Source organism: Microcebus murinus, chromosome 4, assembly GCF_040939455.1.
Source record: "Microcebus murinus isolate Inina chromosome 4, M.murinus_Inina_mat1.0, whole genome shotgun sequence".
Lineage (NCBI taxonomy): Eukaryota > Metazoa > Chordata > Mammalia > Primates > Cheirogaleidae > Microcebus > Microcebus murinus.
The window spans coordinates 12,480,085-12,504,205 of record NC_134107.1 but is presented as its reverse complement, the minus strand read 5'-3'; the positions used below and the strand labels follow the sequence as shown (position 1 = coordinate 12,504,205).

Below are 24,121 nucleotides of genomic sequence, written 5' to 3'. Positions count from 1 at the left end.
CCACCAACAGCCCTTCCTACTCCCGGCTTCCCCTCACACCACTGTGCATGGTCCAGTTGCCTCTGCGCCTGCTGTCCCTCGGCCTAGCGTATCCTCTGCGTACCCAACTGCAGCTCAAAGCTCCCTTCCACCCGCCGTCTCCCCAGCTCCATGGGGCCACGGTACTTTGCGCAAGCCTTTGTCATGACCCTTAATTGCACTCCACTGTCATTGTCTGCGAGGTCCTGCCTAGCAGAGACACCATCTTTGCAACCTTGTCACACAGGAGGCCGTGCTGAAGAGTTGTGAAATGAACAGATGAAAAAACAAACAATTATTCCAAGTTCTGGCTCCTCTCCGTTTCCCTGACATATTCCTGGCCCGCCCTGTCCCCATACCAAACACAATCTGAGGGGGAGCTGCAGCTGAGCTGACTGGAGCTGCAGCATGTCTGGGGCAACACCCTGGGTCTGTCTGTCCTCCAGCCTCCTCCTCCCAAGGTGGCCTGAGAGCAGTGCCTTGTCCTGAGGTCCCTGCTGCTGGGGCTCTGGAAGAGGATCCCTTCTCGCCATAGACAGCTGCATTGTAGCCACCGTGGGCAATCCATGTTTCAAACCTGCATTGAAAGTTCTCACCCTTCTCCCATGAAAATGACACCCTAGCCTCTTTTCTGATTAAAAACTTTATTTCCAGAAGCAGAACTGTTTTTAACTGTTCAAGGGATCAGCCCGTCTGTAAAGCCCAAATCCACCTTTCCAAGTCCCAGCCTCTCTAGACTAACGCCCTAAGGCTTCCGAACTTTCAAGAAGGGTTTAGAAACCACACACCCTGGATTCCTACCCCTAAAGCTGCATCTTTAGAGCCCTCTTCTCAGGGCTTGGACAACTTCCTCTCCAAGCCCAGACTTGGTGTCCCAACTTCTCTCCCTTCTCCACTTTCCAAGATAGCTGTATTTCCACGGGAAAAAGACAGCCGGTCTGCCTTCTAGAGAGGGCGTTTCCATGGGAAACAGGAGAGGAGGGGGCTCTGGCAAGCGGTGAAGGCACCTTCACAAGCAGCAGAGCCTCTCCACCTCTTCCTCACAGTCATAGAATTTTTCAAAGAGCTCAGGGGAGGTGCCATTGCACTCAAACCATCTCCTCAATGTGCCCAGGGCCCGAAGGGCATCGGCTCTGGTGGGCAGGGACTCAAAGCCTTCCTTTCCACTACCCTCCTCGTCTTCAGTGCCCGACTCCTCTTTGCACATGCCAGGCCCTGGCTCTTCACCCTCCAGGTCCACAAAGCGGGAAAACTCCTCTCGGCTCAGCCCACTGGGGACTGGTGGCATCTCAGAGGCTCTGTCCAGGGACACGGGTGTTTTGCCAGGAGCCAGCCCTTCCTGAATGAAGCTGCTCAAAATGAGCTGAGAAGGCACCTTGACCCAGGCTGCCGCCACCATGTGTAGAGCGTCCAGCACTGTGATGCCCGCCCTAGCCTCAGTCAGCGAGGTGCCATCCCTCTTGCTCTGGATGGCAGCCAGCTTACCCAGCAGACGGCGTCGGTAATGGGCCTTAAAGGCCCAGACCACTGAGCTGGGCAGGGGAGGCGTGGTGCTAGAGGCAGACAGGGGCAAGAGCCTCACGTGGTAGAGCCCAGGCAGGCCTGCCAAGTCCTCCACCACTCGGGCAGCCAACAGCAAGGCTACCTGTCGGCCCTGCTGCCCCATGTCCTTGTCAAACTGTGCCAACCACTCTAACCAGGGGATGCCCAGGTCAAGGTGGTAGGAGGCGGGCAGAGCCTCACTGCTGACCCCAAAGAGGCATCTTGGGGCAACTTGTAGCCCACCCACCAATACTTGCCGCTTCTCTGTGCCCCTGCTGTTGGCACACAGCAGCACCTGTACTTGATCACATGTACCCATGCTGCCGGGCACTGCCCGATATAGCAAGGGCACTTCAGCACAGCCAAAAACATCCTCTGGGGAGAAGTCTTTAAGGGCAAGAGGCAGCTGGGCCTGAGCCGTGAGCCCTGGGGGTGGTGGCTCAGGGGGAAATGGAGGCACAAGAACATGGCGGGCCCCAAAGCCTACGTTGTTCCGGCGTTTCCAGCGGACCAGCCACCCAATGCTGGGCACAAAGTCCTGGCCCATGATGTCAGCCAGTTCCTTGGCTTTGTGGAGCAACATGGGCCCCGTCACGTCCCAGGCCTTGGCCCGGGCAATGTGGTACCAGCAGAGCAGAGCCTCATCAATGCCGCTGTACTTGGACTCCCGCTTGCGCTTGCGCTCCCTGTTGGCTGTGCCGCTGCACCAGTCCGCCAGGAGCTTCTCCTTATTCTTGCAGATGCGCGAGATCTGGGGCTGGGAGACCTGGAAGCGCCGGGCCACCTCTGACTGGGACATCTTGGACTCATCCAGGAGTTCCAGCACCTGGATCTTCTCGGCCAGGGACAGGGCGTGCAGCTTCTTCTTGCTGCTCAGCTCCATGGCTTCTGCACAGCCCCTGTTGGAGGAGGAAAGCATGAGGGAAGCAGAGGAGGCTGAGGGCAGAAGGCATGAGAGCACAGGAAGGAAAAGAGAATAGATGAGGACAGGGGACTTGCTGGAGTGTGGCGGGTTCGGAGGGACCAGACAGGCTGAAAGAAGAAGGGCAATGGCCATGCTGAGTGAGGGGCGGGCCAGCCCCCATCCCAAAGAACGCCAGCACAGAGTTGGGGCGAGGGCGTCTCTCTGGTCAGGAGGAGAGGGGAGTCTGGGCTGGGGCTTGGCATCACTGGGGGAGAAGGATGAATAGAGTGAGGGGACAGCTGCAGAGACAAAGGAGCATGGATGGGGAAGGCCTGGGGCAGGGGCTGAGGGGCAGGTGTAGGGACAGTCAGGGCTGCTGGGAGGGACTCTGGGAGGACATGGGGAGGATGGCCTGGGCTGAACTTAGATGAAGATGTTGGGGGGGGGTGGAGTTAATGCACAGAGGAGGTGACAGGTGTACAGACGACAAAGGGCAACGGAGGAGTCTGAAGGAGCGAGTCTAATATGGTGCTGGGTCCTGGGTGACCGTCCGGCCTGCAGGGGGAGTGGCAGGGCAGGGCCAAAGGGCAGCTGCACAGGCGACAAAGGGTGAGAAGGCTGCGGACAGCGGGAGGCGGGCTGTCCCCGCAGGGAGGGTGGTGGCCTGGGAGAGATACCAGGGCGCGGGCACGAGCACCCAGGACCCAAGCAGGCTGTGAGCAGGACTCCGCGCCCTGGCCGGCCTCTCCCCCCTCGACCCGGAGCCCATCGGCGGGGCGGACCCTGGCGCCCGCCCGCCCGGCCTCCCGCTCCGCACCCACCTCAAGCACTCCTCCCGTGGCTCCCGCCCCTGCCCCAGCCTGGCTCCCGAGCCCCTGTCCAGGCGGTGACGGCAGAGCAGAGGCTGGACAGGCGCCACGACCCGGAGGGCAGACCGGGCCGAGGGACAGCGCGGGTGACAGGCGGCGGGCGGGCGCGCGCACAGCCGGGCCCCGTGCGCGCCGCCCGCGCCGGGCTCTCTCCCGGCTGGGAAGTCAGTCGGTGGTGCTGCCTCTCGGGCCCACCCGCCGCAGCCCCGCCCCGGCCCAATCAGATTGGTTTTCAGTGACGCCCCGTCCCGCCCCCGGCTAAGTCTCATTGGAGGCCTCGGAAGTGGCGGTTCGACTGGCACTCTGGGGGCGGGGCTTCCAGCGCGAGGGGCGGGAGGAGCCAGGACCCGGCTGGAGTTCGCGCGGCGCCGCGGGCCTCCTGGGATCAGCCCTCTGCCTGCCCAAGCCTCTGGGCTGACTTGGACTCCCAAGGTCTTCTTGGCTGTGTCCCTAGACAGCCCCAGCTTCTTCGTCTCCCAAGTAGGGCTAATGGCCCTCACGGAGTTCTTTTGAGAAAATGATGAAAGGAGAAAATGGATGCAAGCTTCAAGCTACAAAAGCTAGTTACCATGGACAGCGCTGGCCCCAAGTCCGCCTGCTGCGGAAACACTGCTTGCCAGGGGTCAGTTCTGAGTTAGGGAGAGTAAGGACTAATTTTTGTTTTGGTACTTGAGAGATTCAAGTTCCTAAACTCAAGATCTAATATCTCTTAGTGTTAGCCTTTTTATTAATAATACGATCTAATATCATTCCCTTCCTTGCTAACCTTCAGTCCTGAATTAAATGTAGACATCTTAACCTGCAGTCCAGGGCTTCCTACCCCCAGCTCCAGCCTGGCTTGCCTCTCCGCTGTCCTCTCCCACAGCTCTGCATCCCCATCTCTGCCTTCTTCAGAAGCTTCCACCTACACTCTCATTCTACCATCTGACACTATCCCTCCAAGTCCCATCCTAAATCCCACTTCCTGTAAATCCTCTCCAAATTTGCTCTAGTAAGCCTGCTACAGTGTTCTTATCTTGTACCTTTCCTAGCCCTGAAACTACACAGCCACCAAAGATCATCACTTTGCTACTTCCTCTCAGCCTACTTCAGTGTCAAAGGATGAGGACCAGCTGTGCCCTGTTACTCACACAACCCCAGCCAAGAGCACCCTGCTTACTTACTGAATACAGCAGCCCAGGCCTTGGCCCTCGAACAGGCAATGATGGCTTTCAGAATGTTCCTGAAAAAACAGGATACTTCAGGCAGCCCATAACTGATTCAAATCTTTCTTTAAAGTTTGTGCCTGGCCGGGCACGGTGGCTCATGCCTGTAATCCTAGCACTCTGAGAGGCCGAGGCAGGCGGATTGCTTGAGGTCAGGAGTTCGAAACCAGCCTGAGAGAGACCCTGTCTCTACTATAAATAGAAAGAAAACTAATTGGCCAACTAATATGTATAGAAAAAATTAGCCGGGCATGGTGGCGCATGCCTGTAGTCCCAGCTACTCGGGAGGCTGAGGCAGCAGGATTGCTTGAGCCCAGGAGTTTGAGGTTGCTGTGAGCTAGGCTGACGCCACGGACTCACTCTAGCCTGGGCAACAAAGTGAGACCCTGTCTCAAAAAAAAAAAAAAAAAAAGTTTGTGCCTGCTTTGGCAGCACATATACTAAAACTGGAATGATACAAAGAGATTAGCATGGCCACTGTGAGAGGATGACATGCAGAGTCATGAAGCAATCCTTATTTTTAAAAAGAAAACAAGCACTTCAAAACACACTCAAGTGAGATATAACAAGATCAGGCCGGGCGCGGTGCCTCACGCCTGTAATCCTAGCACTCTGGAAGGCTGAGCGGGAAGATTGCTCAAGGTCAGGAGTTTGAAACCAGCCTGAGCAAGAGTGAGACCCCCCTCTCTACTAAAAATAGAAATTAATCAGCCAACTAAAAATATATAGAAAAAATTAGCTGGGTAGGGTGGCGCATGCCTGTAGTCCCAGCTACTTGGGAGGCTGAGGCAGAAGGATTGCTTGAGCCCAGGAGTTGGAGGTTGCTGTGAGCTAGGCTGACACAGCACTCTAGCCTGGGCACACTCTAGCCCGGGCAACAGAGTGAGACTGTTTCAAAAAAAAAAAAAAGATATAAGAAGATCCACCACGTAAGCTGGCGTAATGTTTACTCTGGCTTCAGGGAAACTTGCTTTGTGCATGTAAACGTGTCCTGGGTAGGGCTGCAGGGCTGCACTCTGGGCAGCTCAGGCTCCAACAGCAGCTGCCCTGGAGAACACTGCAGACAACTAAAGGCAAGCCAGGCCGAAGCCCCTCTGTTCCTCAGGCTGCCCTCATCACTCCCACAAAAGCTGTCATGTGTCCCATGGGGATGTCACTAGTTTCTTATGTTATTAATGCTATTGTATTTATATAATAATCAAGCTTCTGGACCCATCTTAAGTATCTGAAATTGTAGGTCAGCTGTGACAAACTTGGTACCACTTCCATCTATGTATCCATGTCTATGGAAAATTTTCTCCAAACCAAGCAAAACACAGAAATAAACAGCATGCTAAAGTTGATTTTAACCCAAATTTTATACTGATCAAAACAGCTTCATTGTTCTTTATAACAAGGAATTGTTATAAACTTGAATTCACATAACAAATTAAAACTAACAAAATAACCCATTTTCTATCTCCTTTATATACTGGAGTTCAACAGAAAAATTTAATTTTGGGGGAAAAAGCTGTATTTCAAAACATTAAAAAAAAACCCCACTGTTAAGGAGGAACGTTTTAGGATGAAATGGCCTTCTTAAGGAGTTGGAAGATAAACCATCCAGCAGAGGGCTCTGTGTAAAAATGTTTATTTTTACTAATGTTTAGAATACAGGAACTAAAGAAAGAAAAAAGAGACACCTCAACTCCAAAGCGACAATTGGGCCTGCCCACAGCCAAGGGGGAAGGCCACTCCAGGGTGTCTTGGCATGGACTGCCCCCCAGTACTTAATGTCAGTGCCACTAAGCAGGAAACTTGAGGAATCAGGGTGAAGACCTTACCAGCTGCTAGCGAGCGTGCAAGGGAAGAAAGGGACATTTATGGGGCTTTCCTGTGACCTGGGAGTCCGGATACACAGGGCAGGAGGCTGAGGCCCCCAATTTAGTTAAGGGCAGGAGGCTGAATGCCCAGGTCCAGGAAGAACAAAAAGGGATTTTGGAGGTAGGCTTTTTCATCATGTTAAAAAACAGGCACATTATCCAACATCTCCCTGTGGCCCCAAGCTGCTGGCCTGGCCCCAATGCTTCCCCTCTCCCCACAAAACCAAAGGGAATAGGAGGGGAGGCAGATGTGGGAATTCCAAGGGTGGGGAATGCTTCGGTCACCAGAGACCCAGTAAGAGTGAGCCAGGAGAGCACAGGAAGAACAGGGTGAAGCTGCTACTCCCCCTGGGTGGGTGGAGCAGGACAGGGCAGAGCCAAGAGGGTGACTGAGAGCAACCAGGCTCAGGCAAAGGGACCCTATGTAGCGGGAACAGAGGGCTGCAGAGAGCCGCTCTGAAGGGAAAAGGCAAGGCTAAGCAGCACAAAGGGCATGGAAAGCTCCTTGCGAGCGTGGCCTCAGCTTGCTCACTCCCCGCTGGTCTTGGCAAAGAAGCCCTGGCCCAACTCAACTTTGGGGGAAGGGAAAAGCCTGGAGACCAGAGTGGAGAGAAAAGCAAGCTGTTCTCCCACTCCTTCTCAGAGGACACTGTTTGAACCCTGTGATCACCAGGGCCTGGGCCCAAGGCAAGCAGAGTGAATGCACTTCATGGAGAGCAGAGAGAAGCTGGGCCCACAGGTATGCCTTGGGGCAGTGTGCTGCTCCTTTCTCCCTGAGGGCTTGGGGCCAGAGGCAGTCAGAGCTGCCACCTCAGCTTGCTGCTGCCAAAGGCAGGTTGGCACAACCACCCCAAGGTTCTCTGGACTTGTGAAAGAGAGGAGGAGGAAGGGAAAGGTGGGTATGAAAAAACATGGTGGAGGAGAGAAATAGCCTTAGAAGTGTAGGGAGCAGGGAGGTGGCCACATCAAGAGGAGTTCTGGTTCTGGTAGATGGAAGCTTTCTCTTTCAACAGGTCCAGACACAAGTGGCAGCTCCAACTTCCTGCAGAAAAACATAATGGGATCAGGATGGGTCTCACACGACCCCCAACTGCTTGCTATTCTTTCACTTTCTGCATCCCTTCTCCAATAGTAGGGTCAGCTCCAGGGAGGAAGGGGTATATTCTGCAGTGGCAAAGTTTCATGGTTATCCTGAGCTAGGAGGAAAAATAATTCTCAATGGAGATGAAAGAAACAATTGAAGATGTCTTCAAACTACGGCCCGTGGACCACATGTGGCCCGCTAAGGACATTTATCCAGCCTGCCAGGTGTTTTTGCTGCCGCTGCCTGTCCTGTTTAGCAGCGGCCTCGTCCCAGGCCCACAGTGTGCATGTGTGGAATGTGCGCCGCACTCTCCAACGGCCCTCCAACGGTCTGAGGGACAGTGAACTGGCTCCCCGTTTAAAAAGTTTGAGGACCCCTGATCTAGCGGACTATTTCAGAGTACAGATGCCCAGGCTCTCTTGGCCCTATTAAATCAGAAGCTCTGGGAGTAGGAAGAGGACCTAGGCAGAGAGGAAGTTTCTAAAACATTCCAGTTTGGGGCTTGCGATTATAGAAGAACCAGACTTGGTTCTCATGGTCCAAAGGTTAGACTAAAGATCAAGAGTAGTGGCTCCAGAGAAACCAAGTTTGATACCACATAAGATAGGGCTTTCTGTGAAAACCAATGCGAGATGGGCCCCCACCATCACTAGGTGTCTAAGCAGAGGCTGAGGACCTGATCAGCGGAAAAGGGATGAACTGTCTGATCTAACCCATTATGACTTGAGTCTAGTTTCAAAAAAAATGAAGACATAATTCTTCCTTACAAGAAACTTAATGCTTATATCTTATTTATTAACATATACCATGGTTGGATTCTTCCATTTTTTAAAAAAACAAAGTTAGTCCTAATGCCTTGAAATTATGAGCATAATTATACATATGTGCATCTGGACATAAATTGGGGGGGAAAGATCCACAGCTTTTATTAGCTATTCAGACACGTGATATGAAAATGTAACAGGAAGGGCCTTTCTAACTCAAAGGTCAATCAATGAGCAGGGGTTGGCAAACTTTTTTGTAAAGAGTTAGACAGAGTGTTAAATATTTTAGGCTTTGTGAGCCACATACAGTTTCATTCGTATCTTTTTCTTAACACTCCCTTTAAGAGAAATGGTTGAGCCTAGGAGTTGGAGACCAGCCAGGGAAACATACCAAGACATTGTCTCCACAAGAAACAACAAATCAAAAAAACCTCCCTTTAAAAATATAAAAAGCACTCTTAGCTTGCAAGCTATATAAACTGGCTGTGGCCGGACTTGGCCCATGGGTTGTAGTTTGCCAAACTTGACCCTAGAACCTAGAACATCTGATGACTTCTAGGGGTTGCCCCTCACTGCCTTAACACTCTAGCAAGAACACTCTACCTCAGTGTCCCGCAGAACTTCAATAGGAAAGCCATTCTGCAATTAGTATAGATTTTGTCTACAATTTTTTTTTTTTTTTTTCATTTTAGCATATTATGGGGGTACGAATGTTTAGGTTATGTGTGTTGCCTTCTCCCCCCGCCCCCCACCCCATCCCAACCCCCGCCGTCAGAGCTTCAAGTGTGTCTATCCTCCAGACAGTGCGCATCGCACCCATCCCCCCATCTGCCCAATGCTCCATAAATGTTATATGTCCACTTGGTGTTGATCAGTTAATACAACTGGTGAGTACATGTGGTGCTTACTTTTCCATTCTTGGGATACTACAAATTGGTATTTGATGGCTAAAATAACAAAGCACAAAACATGCTAATTCTACCAAAAGCAGATTTATAAACTGGGCCTGAGAGTGTTGCCCTATAGCTGTAAAGGACTCTCATATTTTGTTAGTGGCCTCATTCTCTAGAGGAGTGACAGTAGTTTGACCCATATTACAAGTCAGCCACAGCTACTGGGTGTTTCTGTCCTCCTGAACAAACTCCTAAATCTCTATATAGAAGGCGTTTCAGGCATGGAAATCCAGGTGGAAAGGGACTTGCAGAGTTTCCTAGACTGGCTGGAGGAAAACAAATGGCTCCTTCTGGGTGACTGTCCTCGGCTTAGCATCTGTTTTCTTTTGGGCTGATTTTTTGTGTTTGTATTTGTAACTAATGATAATGTACAAACATTAAACCCTCTAAAAGTTGAAATGCTAGGAAAGTACTCTGAACTGAGCCAAGACAAGGTGCCTTACTCCCTAATTTGGAAGAATAAATAACTGATAATATAAAGAACCCAGAACTCAATATTTTCCAAGTTATTAATAAAATCATTGTTCTGAGTAAGAGATCTGAGCAACTTACCTTCAGGAGGCTCAGACATGGACGGGGTAAGACAGTACATGTGGTAGCCACGATCACAGTCATCACAGAAGAGTAGCTGGTCCTGAAGCAGGCAAAGCATGAGGGTTAAGTGACTTATGTACCTCAGGCCACTGGGGGAAGGGGGTAGGAAGAGGGCTTCTGTGACACTGCTGCTACTTCCAGAGGGGCAGGGTAGGTGGCAGGCAAGAAGAGATGCATGAATCTTGGATAGGAAACCACTGCTGTCCATCTCCAGTCCAGACCCAGTCACTGTTGTCCCTGATGTGGATCCTGCCAGACCCTGAGGGATCACACACAGCCTCCACTCTTATCCCCTATCATCTACCTTCCACAGGGCAGCCAAAGTTATCTTTTTTTTTTTATTAGTTTTAAATTATAAAAATTATTTTTACTTTTTTCTTTTTTTGTGTGGGCAACATCTGAATTTAATAAAGTTATCTTTTTAAAATGTGAGACAAGGCCAAGGCAGGCAGATTGCTCAAGGTCAGGAGTTCAAAACCAGCCTGAGCAAGAGCGAGACCCCGTCTCTACTATAAAAAAATAGAAAGAAATTAATTGGCCAACTAAAATATATAAAATTAGCCAGGCATGGGGGTGCATGCCTGTAGTCCCAGCTACCCGGGAGGCTGAAGCAGGAGGATTGCTTGAGCCCAGGAGTTTGAGGTTGCTGTGAGCTAGGCTGACGCCATGGCACTCACTCTAGCCTGGGAAACAAAGCGAGAGTCTGTCTCAAAAAAATAAAAAAATAAAAAAAAACATAAAATGTGAGACAGACCATGTTACTCCCCTGATTAAAACCCTTTGACAGCATCCCATTGTAATCAGGACAGAACCCCAGGCCCCACAGACCTGGTGGTGTCCACCTGTCCCATCTCATCCCCTGCCATGCTCTCCCACAGGCAGGAAGATTCCATGCAGCCACATCAGCCTGCTCAACGCACCTGGCTTGTCTACCTCAAGGGCCTCTGCACTGGCTCTACCTCCAAACCTGCTCGGACTGGCTCCTTGCATCATCCAAATTCCAACACCCAACATCACTTCCTCAGAAGAGCCATCTCTGACCGTCAATCTAAATTAGTAATACAGTTACTCTCTGCCACGTTACTGGTTTCATTTTTTCCATGGCACATAAAACAAATCTCACTTATTTCCCTGCTGATTGCTGTTTCCATAAGAATGTAAATTCCATGAAAACAGGGACCATATTTGTCTTATTTAATACCCTTAGCATTTAGAACATCTCCCATAAAGTCAGTACTCAATAAATACCTGCCAACAAATCAAAGTTCTGACTGGGACACTGGGGAGGGTCATGTGGTGTGTGGGAGGGATCTTGCTTCCTTTTAACAGCAAGCTCACTTTAGAGGGAACTGTGGAAAGAACAGTAAAAGCCCAGAAGGAGCCACACCAGGGAGCAGGGATACGCACGTCATTCTCAGAGGTGCCGCAGATGTTGCAGCACTTGCACTCGATGCACTGCCAGCGGTAGGTCTTCACTGCCGCCATCATCACAGGGGTAAACTGGAGGCAAGAAGGATGCCCTGTGTGGGGGGAACCGAGTGAAACAGGCAGCCGGAAATGAGGGGAGAAGAGAGGAGCCCCTGCCCATGGCTGTATCTTCTCTTGGCCAGAAGGGAGGTGTGCTGGTCTACTGTGACAGAGCCAGAAGCTAGCAAGGCAAAAAAGGCAAAAGCCCCTTGGGGACTGAGCATGGCAGCAGCCTTCTCTTTAGGGGAGGTACCTGAGCGGCCACAGTCAGAACAGGACACCAGCTCCTCTGGCTGTCCTGTCTTCTTGTTGATCTTTGAGTCACCCAAGCAGAAGTCACAGTAGTTGTTGGGCAAGGCCAATCCATCAGGACCTTTCTTGGCTACAGGGAGAAAGACAAGAGCTGTAATAATGCCCTTGGGCCACTCATCCCTGTGAGGGGTTTTCATAACCAGGCCAACTCCTCAGCTTACATTTCTGCTCCTCGGACCTCTGGGAAACAGGAGTGGGTGGCTGGGAGTCTTCCTTGTCCTCGCCCTCCTCCTCAGCCAAGTGGGAGTGGGCATAGTGGTAACTGAGGCCTGGTCGGTTCTTGTAACGTTTCCCACAAACTGGGTAGGGAGAATATTGCAGAGAAAGGTATTAGGATACAAGAGTGCCACATCCCACCCCTGCCAGCTGTGGGGCTCCACCTAAGGCAGAGAGGGCAACCTCCCCTTCACCAACCAGCTCTGATCTGGGACAGGCCTTTCGTGAGGCTTTCTCCCCTCGGCCAGGAGCATCAGGCCCTGGGGTGTTCTAGCTTCTTCTTCTCAAACACCAACCCCAGGCCATCACTACTCTTCTACATTGGCCTCTCAGCCCTTGCCCCATCACCGCTTGACCTGGTAACAGTAATAGCCTGGGGAGCTCCAGGTCAGGAAAGGGAAGGGAATCTCTATAGTCTTGCAGGGTGGCAGGAAAAGAGAAAGGTGAGGAAGAGACTTCAAATCTCTTTACTCCTCAGTAAATGTGGGGTAAAAGCTTAAGGTACCCTATACAGACCATGGAGCCCATCTCTGCTGAATGTAGATAAATGAGTGGTGGGGGAAGTCTTTTGGGGATACCTATCAACTGAGCCAGCTGGGGCAGGTGGCCCCCAAAGAAATTCAAACATACTCCCAAATCAGAGCCCTGTCCAGCCCCCACACCCAGCAGGAAAGCAAATCCCCACGAAGTATCCTGTAAGCTTGAGCAGATACTGAGAAGGGCATGGGGATGAGAGAGGAGAGAGGATGGAGGGGAGAGAGGATGGAGGAGGTGGTGGGATGGTGGGGAACATCAGCTGACCACCAAGTGCCTGTTCACGGGAGGGCAGCAGGTAGATTTGTCTGCAATGGGTTCCTTATGATGCCCCGGAAGCTGTCCCATGCACTAGGCCGAGCGAGCGGCTCTAAGAGCAGGCTTGTGGGAGGCGAGCAGTGATAAAGGCAGCTTCCAGGACTTGAGGAGTGGAGCACAGCAGAAGTTCCACCACTCCTACCCCATGTCATTCCAGAGATTTGAAAACTAGCACCACAGGAGATGAGAAAGGCAGGAGGAACAAGGGAGGAGGGAAAAAGGGACAGGAAAACCAAGTCTGAAAAGTTGAGAGAGCTACCTCTCTGGGGCGCTTTCGAGGTATGCTTTTGTTTGAAACTATCTGAAAGACAGAAAGAAAAGTCATGAGAAGAAGGCTTTGACACACTTGAGACAAGAGCGGCAGCAGCAGGAAAGCAGAGCAAGCGAGAGAGAAACCCCAACGGTGATGGTCTCCCAGGGTAGAGGGACAAAAGTGGGGCAAGCCAGAGAGGACGGGAAAGAGAACAGACAATGAAAAACTTAGTGTTGGACCCCTGGGGCCCTGGCTTGACTGAGGCCAGTAGAGCTGCATGCCATGTATTGAGAAGCCAACCCTGTGCCCCCCCCCAAGCACCCCCACCCCAGAGGACAGCAGAAACCTCTCCCAGAGCATGCAAATCTCTCCCACCCACCACATAGCAGAGGCCCAGGCCTCACAGAAGCCTCAAGGGAAACCAGTCGGCCAGCAGGCAGGACAAGAGCCCAGGCTTGTTTTACCACTCCAGGCAAAAACACAACCCTCCCTCCTCTTATATCCTGAGCAGGAGCTGGGTCAAGGCAAGGACTACCCACCCACTAGCGAGGCACTCACTGTCACAGGCATAGGGCTTGTCCCGATCCTCCAGGATGGAAGCGTCCAGCTTCTTACGGGCACTGCCCACACCCTTACCCTGCCAAGAGCAAAAAGATGTCCTTACTGAGATATCTAGGCCTGAGGAATTAAACTCTTTTGTAAGTGGCTGCTAATTTCATTTGAAAGGGAAAATGGCAACTGCAAAAAATAAAACATGGGACTTCCCAGGCTGCCCTGCCCCAGGCTATAGGCCTCGGGCCAGCCTCTCACCTTGGATTTTCCCTTGCCCCGACGTTTGGGAGTATCCTCCTCATAGTCTTCATCATCGAGGTCATCTAGGAAATCATCAGGTTCTAGGATCCGCTGAGTGGACAGAAGGATTATGATGAACAGAAATAATGTGCATCCAAAAGCTCCACTGAGATGGGATTGGCCAAGGCCACCCAGAACCTCCTGTGACCTGGCCCCACCGACACCAGCCTCATTCCTTACCATGGTCCATTAATGCCCTCCAATCCCGTTTCTGCTCCTTCCCAAGCTTTGGGCTTCTCCTGTGCTTCTCTTCATGCTGTTTCCTTAGCCTGGAATGCCTTTCCCACTATGCCAAGGGGCCAAATCAAATAGCAGGACTCCATAAGCCTTCCCTAATTCCCGGGGAGCATATTATCAGTGGTTCCCAAAACTCACTTCCTAGTTTTAATGAGAGCTTTGTTGCTTACTTGTGCGACCTTGTGGGAACTTTTTAAACTGTTCTGCTTCAGCCTCCCAGTCTATGAAATGGGAACCACTGGACCCACCTTCTAAGGTTGTACAGATTAAAGGAGAAAGCATGTGGAAGAGTACTTAACACAGTACCTGGCATATTTTCAGCCATTATTATTTATATATATAGTTTTATCTTCCCTGTTGGCTGAAACCATGTCTGTTTCACCTACATAGCCTCAGGTACCAAAAAACTACAACTGTAATCCTAGCGTTCTGGGAGGCCAAGGCGGGAGGATAACTCAAGGTCAGGAGTTTGAAACCAGCCTGAGCAAGAGTAAGACCCTGTCTCTCCTAAAAATAGAAAGTAATTGGCCAGCTAAAAATATATAGAAAAATATAGCCGGGCATGGTGACGCATGCCTGTAGTCCCAGCTACTCGGGAGGCTGAGGCAGGAGGATTGCTTGAGTCCAGGAGTTGGCAGTTGCTGTGATTAGGCTGATGCCATGGCACTCCAGCCCGGGCAACAGAGTGAGACTCTGTCTCAAACAAACAAAAAAAAAACTATGACAAAAACTTTTGTGACAAAAGAGGATGAATGAGTGACAGTCTGTGCTTAGGACTGGGAAAGACTGGATGGTCATAGAGAAGTCTGTCAGTACCCGGCACTAGTCAGGGGATGAAGTAGGAACAGAACTGCAGGTGCTGGCTCCTGCTCCACAGATTATGCTTCAGTTCTATTAGGCTGCTGCAAAAGTAATTGCGGTTTCGGACAGTGAATTTTAAATCATTATAACTAGGCTCAAACACATCTTTACTAATCAAAATAGGAACCATTACAATCACCACATTTTTGCCAATGAGAAATAAGTTTGTTTATTCCTGTAGCATAAAAATCTCTACTTTGGGATTTGACAAACTCTTGGAAAGCATTTTCTGCTTCCTGCTGGTTGTGGAAGTATTTTCCTACAAAAGTTGTCAAGATGCTTGAATAAGTGTTAGCTGGTTGGTGAGAGGTCAGATGAATACGGCGGCAGATGAGGCAAAACTTCATAGCTCAATTTGTTCAAATTTTGAAGTGCTGTTTGTGTGTGTGCGGTCGGGCATGGTTGTAAAGAATTGGGCCCTTTCTGTTGACCAACGCCACTGCAGGCATTGCAGTTTTTGGTGCATCTCATTGACTGGCTGAGCATTATTCTCAGATGTAATGGTTTTGCCAGGATTCAGAAAGCTGTATTGGATCAGACCTGTAGCAGACCACCAAACAGTGACTATGACCTTTTTTGGGTGCAAGTTTGGCTTTGGGAAGTGCTTTAGAGCTTCTTCTTGGTCCAACCACTGAGGTGTTTGTCGCCAGTTGTCATATAAAATGCACTTTTCATTGCACGTCACAATCTGACAGAGAAATGGTTCGTTGTTGTGTATGAGAAGACAACACTTGAAAATGATGACTTTTTTTTTTTATTTGCAATCAGATCATGAGGCATCCACTCAGCGAGCTTTTTCACCTTTCCAATTTGCTTCAAATGCCAAACAACCGTAGAACGGTTAACACTGAGTTCTCTGGCAACTTCCCATGTAGTTGTAAGAAGATCAGCTTCAATGATTGCTCTCAATTGTTCACTGTCAACTTGTGATGGCCAACCACTGCGCTCCTCATCTTCAAGGCTCTCGTCTCCTTTGCAAAACTTCTTGAACCACCACTGCACTGTACATTCATTAGCAGCTCCTAGGCCAAATGCATTGCTGATGTTGTGAATTCTCTTCACTGCTTTACAACCCTTTTTTTTTTTTTTTTTTTGAGACAGAGTCTCACTTTGTTGCCCAGGCTAGAGTGAGTGCCGTGGCGTCAGCCTAGCTCACAGCAACCTCAAACTCCTGGGCTCAAGCGATCCTCCTGCCTCAGCCTCCCGAGTAGCTGGGACTACAGGCATGCGCCACCATGCCCGGCTAATTTTTTATATATATATCAGTTGGCCAATTAATTTCTTTCTATTTATAGTAGAGACGGGGTCTCGCTCTTGCTCAGGCTGGTTTTGAACTCCTGACCTTGAGTAATCCGCCCGCCTCGGCCTCCCAAGAGCTAGGATTACAGGCGTGAGCCACAGCGCCCGGCCTTTAAACCCATTTTGAACTCAAATAAGAAAAGTGCTCAAATTTGCTTTTTGTCTAACATAATTTTCACAATCTAAAATAAATATAAAAATAAATAAACAGCAAGTAATAAATCATCAGCAAAAAACCAAAGCGAGAATGCACATTAAAATGATGTATAATATAACCACATTTATTTAGGAAAGTATTTCAATATCAAAGACAAATTTCTTTCTTTTTTTCGAGATAGAGTCTCCCTTTTTTGCCCAGGCTAGAGTGAGAGCCGTGGCGTCAGCCTAGCTCACAGCAACCTCAAACTCCTGGGCTCAAGCAATCTTCCTGCCTCAGCCTCCGAAGTAGCTGGGACTACAGGCATGTGCCACCATGCCCAGCTAATTTTTTTCTATATGTATTAGTTGGCCAATTAATTTCTTTCTATTTATAGTAGAGACGGGGTCTCGCTCTTGCTCAGGCTGGTTTCGAACTCCTGACCTCGAGCAATCCGCCCGCCTCGGCCTCCCAGAGTGCTAGGATTATAGGTGTGAGCCACCGCGCCCGGCCCTCAAAGAACAAATTTCAACAATGCTAAAACCGCAATTACTTTTGCACCAACATAATAGCAACTGGATGGCCCTGATAAAGAGAAAGCTGATTTCCATCAAAGCTCCCTTAGCCACAGGGATAAACTTGTACCTTCCGTGCTCGACTGTTGGTCACAGGAAACTCGCCCAAGCTGTCATCATCAACTCGGGGATCTGGGGCACCTCGCTTCTCCAGAGGGTCGGTGCGCAACAGCGCCTCTAAACTACTGCCATCCTGAGAGATCAGCCCCTCCTTCTTCAGGTTCTGGTCTGTGTCTACAAACAAGGCCAGGATGAAGCAAGGCTCAGAAACACTGAAAGCAGACTGCTGAGTCTATATGATGCTGAGGCTTACTGAAGGCCAATCACTGTCTTCTGTTCTCTGGTTGCCCATGAACCAAGACACCTTAGTTCAATGGCACTGTAACCTATCTGTTTACCTGTCTCCTTTACTCGACTGAGCTCTTTAAAGGAAGGAATCACATCTTATTCATTTTAGTATCTTCAGAATCTAGCATTTGGCCTGGCACATAACAGGTGATTAGCAGGCCTCCTAGCATGCAACAGGTTCTGCCCTTCCCCAGGGAGGGTGTGTCTTACCTGGTTTAATAGATGGGAAGGAAAGTCGTGGATCCTCAGGGGGGTGGGCTCGCCGTTTTTTCCGCCAGCGCCGGGCAGGATAGGAGTACAGCTGTCCAGAGGCCAATCCTGTGGAAGGAAGGAAGGAAGAGAGAAGTCAAACCCTAACACTGCCCTAGAAAATAATATCAAACACTTTCTAGATGAGTAGGGCCCCCTTGAGTTCTAGAGCAAGTGAGAAATACTGACAGTGAGAGCCTGGTGGGTTGGGTGAAATAGTTTGTGGAAAAGAAATGTAAACCTTGGATGACTGATTTTTTAAAAAAAAAAAAGAAATGTAAACTTACGGGCCTTGGCTAACACATAGCTCTCCAGATGCACAATAAGGGCTTGAGCAGGTCAAAAAAACAAAGATGCTGCTATGAACCTGTCTGCTTCACCCTCCCTGGGTTTCTAGTCATAGGAAGACCATGTCCATCCAAAGATAGAAAGCACCAGGGAAAACTCTCTCAATGGCTTCATCACCTACGATGAGGAAACTTCTTTCCCCTTGTGCTCCTGAGTCCCCTTCTCCCAAGTCTGGACCCTCACCTGGACCCCGATGTCGCTTTTCCATCCAGATATAACAGTTGCTCTGGGCGACTCCGGTCTGTGAGTCCAAGAAAGGCAAGCGTACACTGCGCTCAGCACAGAGGCGGGCATTGTAATTGTGGCACTGCTCCATGGCATCTTTGTAGTATTGCTCCCCAAGGCTGCAGGGAAGATAAAAATCAGGTGTGTGTGTGTGTGTTGGGGTAGGGGGTGTGGGATGCTGCACTATTCTGCTCCCCTGCCATCTGCTTCTCTAGAAGGCTCAAGGGACTGGGAGACTGTCTCTTTGGTTCTATTTGCCTCCATATCTGCCTCATGGGACACCAAGGCCCTTCACTAAGCCATCATGAGGAAAGGCACTTTACAAATAAATTGCCACCAGAAACACGTGATTTCGGCCAGGCGTGGTAGCTCACACCTGTAATCCTAGCACTCTGGGAGGCCGAGGCGGGTGGATTACTCAAGGTCAGGAGTTCGAAACCAGCCTGAGCAAGAGTGAGACCCCGTCTCTACTATAAATAGAGAGAAATTAATTGGCCAACTAATATATATAGAAAAAATTAGCTGGGCATGGTGGTGCATGCCTGTAGTCCCAGCTACTTGGTAGGCTGAGGCAGTAGGATTGCTTAAGCCCGGAGTTTGAGGTTGCTGTGAGCTAGGCTGACGCCACGGCACTCACTCTAGCCTGGGCAACAAAGGGAGACTCTGTCTCAAAAAAAAAAAAAAGAAAAGAAAAGAAAGAAACACATGATTTCATCATGTATCTAATCAGACTTAAGTCTAACCCCAGGAAGAGGACTTCTCATAAGTCTAGCCCTGTGCTAGTTAAGATGTTAACTCTCGCCTGGGCTCGGTGGCTCACGCCTGTAATCCTAGCTCTCTGGGAGGCCAAGGCAGGTGGATCCTTTGAGCTAGGGAGTTCGAAACCAACCTGAGCAAGAGCGAGCGAGACCCCGTCTCTACTATAAATAGAAAGAAATTAATTGGCCAACTAATACATATAGAAAAAACTAGCTGGGCATGATGGTACATGCCTGTAGTCCCAGCTACTCGGGAGGCTGAGGCAGGATTGCTTGAGCCCAGGAGTTTGAGGTTTCTGTGAGCTAGGCTGAGGCCATGGCACTTACTCTAGCCTGGGCAACAAAGTAACAAAGTGACACTCTGTCTCAAAAAAAGAAAAAAAGATGTTAACTCTCTTGACTCTGAGAAACAGATGTTAGCACCTCCTTAGAAAAGTGGGAAAGAGTTCAACAAGGTCTAGGGGACTTACTAAAACATATTTAGCAAACTTCAGTAAATCCATACAATAAAATTCAATTTAGCCATAAAAAAAGGGGGGCACTCTTCATGTACTGATACTTAAACAATTTCCAAGATAATTAGGGAAAAAAAGCAAAGTACAGTGCTGAGAAGTGTCACAGGATGCTACCTTTTATGTAACAAAGAGGTAGAAAAGAAACTGCAAGCCTCCAGGGAGAAAAACTGGGTGACTAGGGCACTTTCTTCCATATGCCTTTTTATATCTTTTGGATTTAGACCTAGGCTTTTAACCAACTAATTAATTTTACATATTAATTTTACATTTATGGAAGACATTTGCAAATTCCTAAAGTTCCTTGAAGCTTTTTTTGAGCACTATTACTGATATGAAATCCGTTTGCTCTAAGGCCCATCCTGGGGCCCTCCCCATTCTCGGACAAATTATATAAGAGAAAAGTTTCTTGGTCTCAAAAGACTCAATTTTAAATTTGAATCAAGGGTAAGTGCTTTAAAAAGCTGGAAAACTGCACAGTGCTAGAAGTTATCTGGTGCTAAGAAGCATGTATATGTTTATGGAGAACCAATCTTGTTCTCATTCTTCAGGGTTTAACAAGCACTTTGGTAACAGATTAAAATAACTGAAACAATTCATATTTATATTCAATCAGTCTTAAACCTGAGAGCAGAGACAATTTCTTTCCCATTGCATCCCCAATACCCAGGAAGATGTCTGGAACACAGACTTGAGAGTAAAAAGACCTGGTTAGGGTGCAAGTCACCACATGAACATGGATGTTTGGTTAACACAGGTGGACCTCATTCCTCTTCTAGATGGGGGAGGTTGGACTAGATGAACTCTGACATACCAGGATTCTATGTGAAAGAAAGCCCAGGCATGAGAAAACGAACTTATGTCTATAAATTGACTACATCAACAAACTCTGCTCAGGAATTTGATGAAGGCCTTCAGTAAGAAGTCACAACAGACCACCTCACAGCTTAGCATATTTCTAGCAAGTAAAAAAGACACATACCACACAAAGAGATGGCAATACCACAGTACAGTCTGGCTTGATTCAATGAGCTATAATGACTATAATCTGAGGTAGGCACGAATCTTGTACAGGAAAGCAGAAGGGAGAAGGGAGAGGCTCACATTTGCTCGCCTTTAGGAGGCAGCCACGTCCTCACCACACAGTAAAATTGGATAAACAAGGCTGAGTGCAGCAGCTCCTTTGTTTCTGCTGATGGGAATTGATACCGACACTGAAAGTCAAATGGAAGGAAGGGCCAGATTGGCTGAGGGCTGCAAAGTCACAGCAAGGAGGCTGGAAAGGATTTTAGGGGGAATGAATGAGATGTTGTGTCAGAGCTCTTGTGAGTTAAGTGGGATTTCAGGTGAGGCAAGCAGTCTTCTGGGTAACAAGGCTGGGAATGAAACACTTGGAGAAAGAGAGAGAGGCAATGTGTGTGTGTAGAATCTGATGAAGAGAGAGCACAAGAGACCGAGAGAGAGAGCTCCTAAGAACTTAGGGCTCCTGTAGCAAGAAATTTCAAGTTAATTTTATTCTCTAGATCTTATCTAACTCAGAAAGTTTCAAAACCAGTCAGCAGCCACAGCTATTTTATACTATTATTTTACACTAGTAAGATCTCTTAAAGACTGTTGTAATCCTAACATCACATTTGCGAGGGACAGAGAATTTCCAAATAGGAAAATTCTTCTCCCAGGACAAGATGCAAGTTAGAAAAGATGAGCTAGTACTCCTGACCTCAATGTATAACCTCAGCTGTCAGAAGCCTAGGCATACTATAATTAAGAGAAGCACCAGAAAAGCATCTCTTTCCAGAGTGAGAATGGTACAGGAAGAATGGAAGCCCCTTGTTAAAAAGACAGTTCTGCAGGGGACTGTATTAATTGTGGTCCATGGCCCTCTGCAGCTAGAAATCAGGAGGAGAAAGTTGTTTTTTCATTACTAGTGCTCAGGAATTAGTGGCTGGTGATCGATCCTCATAATCTCTACAGTTCTCTAAAAGGAAATGAGAAGTCATACTCTATTTAAATGGGCAATCCCTCACTTATAACACTATATGAAAGGGCTGGAAATCCTATTTCCCTGAAGAAAGTCTTCCAACACAAACAGCCTCATTACATAAAACTCTTAAAACCCAGGCAACTTTGACATTCCCCCAGTACAGTAAGATTTCCCAGGTAGAAGCTTTGATTCTTTTTCGATAATCATGAAACCTGTGTAAAGCCTCCCTTACAATGAGATGGGGGAAGTCAACAAAGGGCAGGGAAACAAAGAAAAAACATCTGAGTCAGGAAGGATAACTGTATAAATGGTATATCAACAGTGTCATTTCTAAATTGAGAAAAATGTCAGCCTGAAGAGAGAGCTGGGGAAACTGGAGTGGGCAGATCAGAGAGAAACATAATAGTGTTGGGAGGAGGGATGGCTGAAAGAGGCAGCAGAATGGAGCAGAACGCAAGTTTAAAAAAAAAAAAAAACCACAAGGAGGGGAAGGCACTTAGCTTAATGGAAGTGGGAAAGCATGCTCAAAGAAAAAGCTCCAGGCAGGAGGGAGAAGCAACTTACCCCTTAAAAAGGCTCTTGGGAAGGGGGGGGGGCTCAGCGCATGACAAAGAGAAGCTGTAAGTCCCCAACCTTTATCTCATCATCCAGTCAAAAGCCCCAACTGGACAACTAGACAGCACTCAATTTTCCTACCCTTGCACCAAGCCCTACATACCTATTAAAAGAAGCTTGCTCTATTAGCTCACGGGGTATTAACCCATTTCAAAACTCATTCAGATTCTTCTTCAGTTCTTCAGGGAGGAAGGAGGCTGGACAATCAAGTCCCAAAGCATCTTCAACTCACAGAAAGAGGTTAACAGGCCAGTCTCTATGTCTCCAACAACCATTAACTTTAACTTTGCTCGAAATCTCACCAGCACAATGGTATCATAATATAGGAAGAATGTCCACTTAGATGTCCCTCTAATCTCTCAAGTGGACTGCTTCAGTCCAGTTCCCGGCTTTTGATGGCTGCGACTGGCTGACTCAAAGGCCCACTTTCCTTAAGTTTTTTCCCTCTGTACCTGCTCCTCCACAAATTCTTCCCAAGAATATTTTTAGTCTCAGGTACCTGCTACCCAAGACCCCCTCGAACGTCACAGGGCCGCTTAGAACTAAAACAGTCCCGCAGTCCTTACACGCGCCGGAGCCGCCGAGCCTGTTGCTCCAGGGGCGACTGAGGGCAGCAGATGGGGAGGGGTCGGCCGGGACTCGTCGCGGGACAGCCCGGGCCTCGGCCCGGTTCCCCCGGACGGAGGCGTCTCGGAGAGGAACTGGACGGCAAGTTTCTCGTACGCAGCCAGGGCGCCATACTCTGGAAACCGTAAGCCCCGAGGAGCGCTCAGACCTTACGTCCCCACAGGGAGGCTTCCCGTCAGAGGTTCCCGTGTGCCCCCCTCAGGCCCTCCACAAGTTTCCAAAGAAGCGCAACGTCTTTTCCGGAGTCTCCTGTTTCCCTCCCCACTAGGAGTCGCAACATGGCCTTCCCGGGCATGTCCCTCTCCCCGCCTCGTTCCTTCCCGCACCGCCCCCTACTTCCAGGCCCCTTACAAGACCTCCTGGCCTAAGAGAGAAAGAAATGACCACTCACAGCTTCACTACATTCTCTACCACAGCCGCCATCTTCCCCGCTCCTCTCCCTCAGGCCGGGAGGCCCCGGAGCCCGCAGCGCGCAGGCGCCGGGACCGCACGGGGGCACCAGTTTCCTCTCTCCTCTGCGCAGGCGCCTCCCGGGCGCGAGCGCGCACGCGAGCGAGCGCCGGAGAGCTAGCTTCACGTCTGTGTGCTGGGCCGGGAAGGAAAAGCGTTGAGACCCCACGGGAGCCCAACGCACAGGCGCAACCGGAGACCGGTACGTGCCCTCCTGCTCTGGCTCGAGCCCCGCCTCTTCCAGTTAAAGGAGTGGGAGGAGGGGGTAGAATGTGACCTGGTGCCGAAATGAGAATGGCAAAGGTTGGTGGAAGCTAGGGGCGCCTGAAGAAGGGTTGGATGGAGAGCCTGTGTCCTGGTATCTAGCTGCCCTTTCACCACGTAGTTAACCCTTTGCGCTCACTCACAGGTGAGGGACCGGTGGGTAGCTGAAGGGAAGAGTGGTGTGCAGTCCACTTGTGCTCTCAAATACGTGCCCATTTTAGGGAGAGGAAAGTTAACGTCCAGAACTAGCCAGTTCCTTGGCCTAACTACTGCAATCTGGCGAAAGTTATCTTACTTTCCTAACACGAAATCCAGCTCCTGGACTTCACTAGTACCTGCCTGTTTTCCCTTGCTTCCTAAGTTTACTCCTCTGCTTAGGGTCTGAAGAACTTCCCTCTGTGACTGTCCGTCTATCTTCTGTACCATTCATTTCTCCTTCACTGTTGGCTGCAAATCTCTGTACAAACATGGCTTAATATCCCCATTTTAAAAAATCAAAAGCCCAAGTCTGCCTTTGATTACACCCCATTTCTTTTCACCCTTTCAAAGCAAATATTCTGTTTATGCTCCCCATCTCTATTGGCTTGTTTCCAAGTCCGTCTTCCACCCAGTTTAATGGGAATTTTCTTCCCACCCTTTCACTTGAAACAGCTCCTAATGAAGTCGTCATAACCAGCTAGGTATGGTGGCTAACGAGTGTAGTCCCACCACTTTGAGAGGCCAAGAAGGGAGGATTGCTTGAGTCCAGGAGTTCAAGACCAGCCTGGGCAACATAGCAGACTCTATCTCTACAGGTGTGATGTGGTCTTAGCTACTTAGGAGGCTGAAGCAAGAGGATGGTTTAAGCCCAAGAGTTTAGAGCTGCAGTGAGATCTGATTGTACCAC

At 49.4% G+C, this 24,121-nt stretch overlaps 2 protein-coding genes and 1 non-coding gene across 5 annotated transcripts; 1 reads left to right on the top strand and 2 right to left on the bottom strand.

The window, feature by feature from the left end:
- Positions 1–645: 645 nt before the first annotated feature.
- On the bottom strand, positions 646–3,491 carry TIGD3 (tigger transposable element derived 3). The gene is made up of 2 exons (XM_012778058.2): positions 3,286–3,491; positions 646–2,459 (listed from the first exon to the last, which is right to left on the bottom strand). Exon 2 carries the CDS (start codon positions 2,441–2,443, stop codon positions 1,028–1,030), a length of 1,416 nt encoding a protein of 471 aa, XP_012633512.1. The 5' UTR covers positions 2,444–2,459; positions 3,286–3,491; the 3' UTR covers positions 646–1,027.
- A 1,463-nt stretch (positions 3,492–4,954) lies between these two features.
- LOC142870764 (U6 spliceosomal RNA) lies at positions 4,955–5,060 on the top strand. Its single transcript, XR_012919106.1, has one exon. It is a non-coding gene; the product is annotated as a U6 spliceosomal RNA (small nuclear RNA).
- A 1,092-nt stretch (positions 5,061–6,152) lies between these two features.
- On the bottom strand, positions 6,153–23,065 carry DPF2 (double PHD fingers 2). Of its 3 annotated transcripts, none has more exons than XM_012778053.3 (12): positions 22,913–23,065; positions 17,984–18,144; positions 17,414–17,521; positions 16,926–17,089; positions 13,706–13,798; positions 13,454–13,532; positions 12,902–12,943; positions 11,736–11,873; positions 11,516–11,644; positions 11,203–11,315; positions 9,754–9,835; positions 6,153–7,442 (listed from the first exon to the last, which is right to left on the bottom strand). In XM_012778053.3, exons 1-12 carry the CDS (start codon positions 22,942–22,944, stop codon positions 7,366–7,368), a joined length of 1,218 nt encoding a protein of 405 aa, XP_012633507.1. In that variant the 5' UTR covers positions 22,945–23,065; the 3' UTR covers positions 6,153–7,365. The 3 variants fall into 3 exon arrangements, with proteins under 3 accessions (XP_012633507.1, XP_012633509.1, XP_012633508.1); XM_012778055.3 differs by lacking the exon at positions 22,913–23,065 and adding an exon at positions 21,998–22,871; XM_012778054.2 differs by lacking the exon at positions 12,902–12,943.
- Positions 23,066–24,121: the final 1,056 nt, after the last annotated feature.

Coding starts and splice junctions, on each gene's coding strand:
- TIGD3 (XM_012778058.2), bottom strand. CDS start 2,443: ATGGAGCTGAGCAGCAAGAAGAAGCTGCACGCCCTGTCCCTGGCCGAG.
- DPF2 (XM_012778053.3), bottom strand. CDS start 22,944: ATGGCGGCTGTGGTAGAGAATGTAGTGAAGCT. Junction 11,874..12,901: donor CTCGAAAGCGCCCCAGAGAG/GTAGCTCTCTCA, acceptor CTCCCTACCCAG/TTTGTGGGAAACGTTACAAG. Junction 7,443..9,753: donor CATGTCTGAGCCTCCTGAAG/GTAAGTTGCTCA, acceptor GTTTTTCTGCAG/GAAGTTGGAGCTGCCACTTG.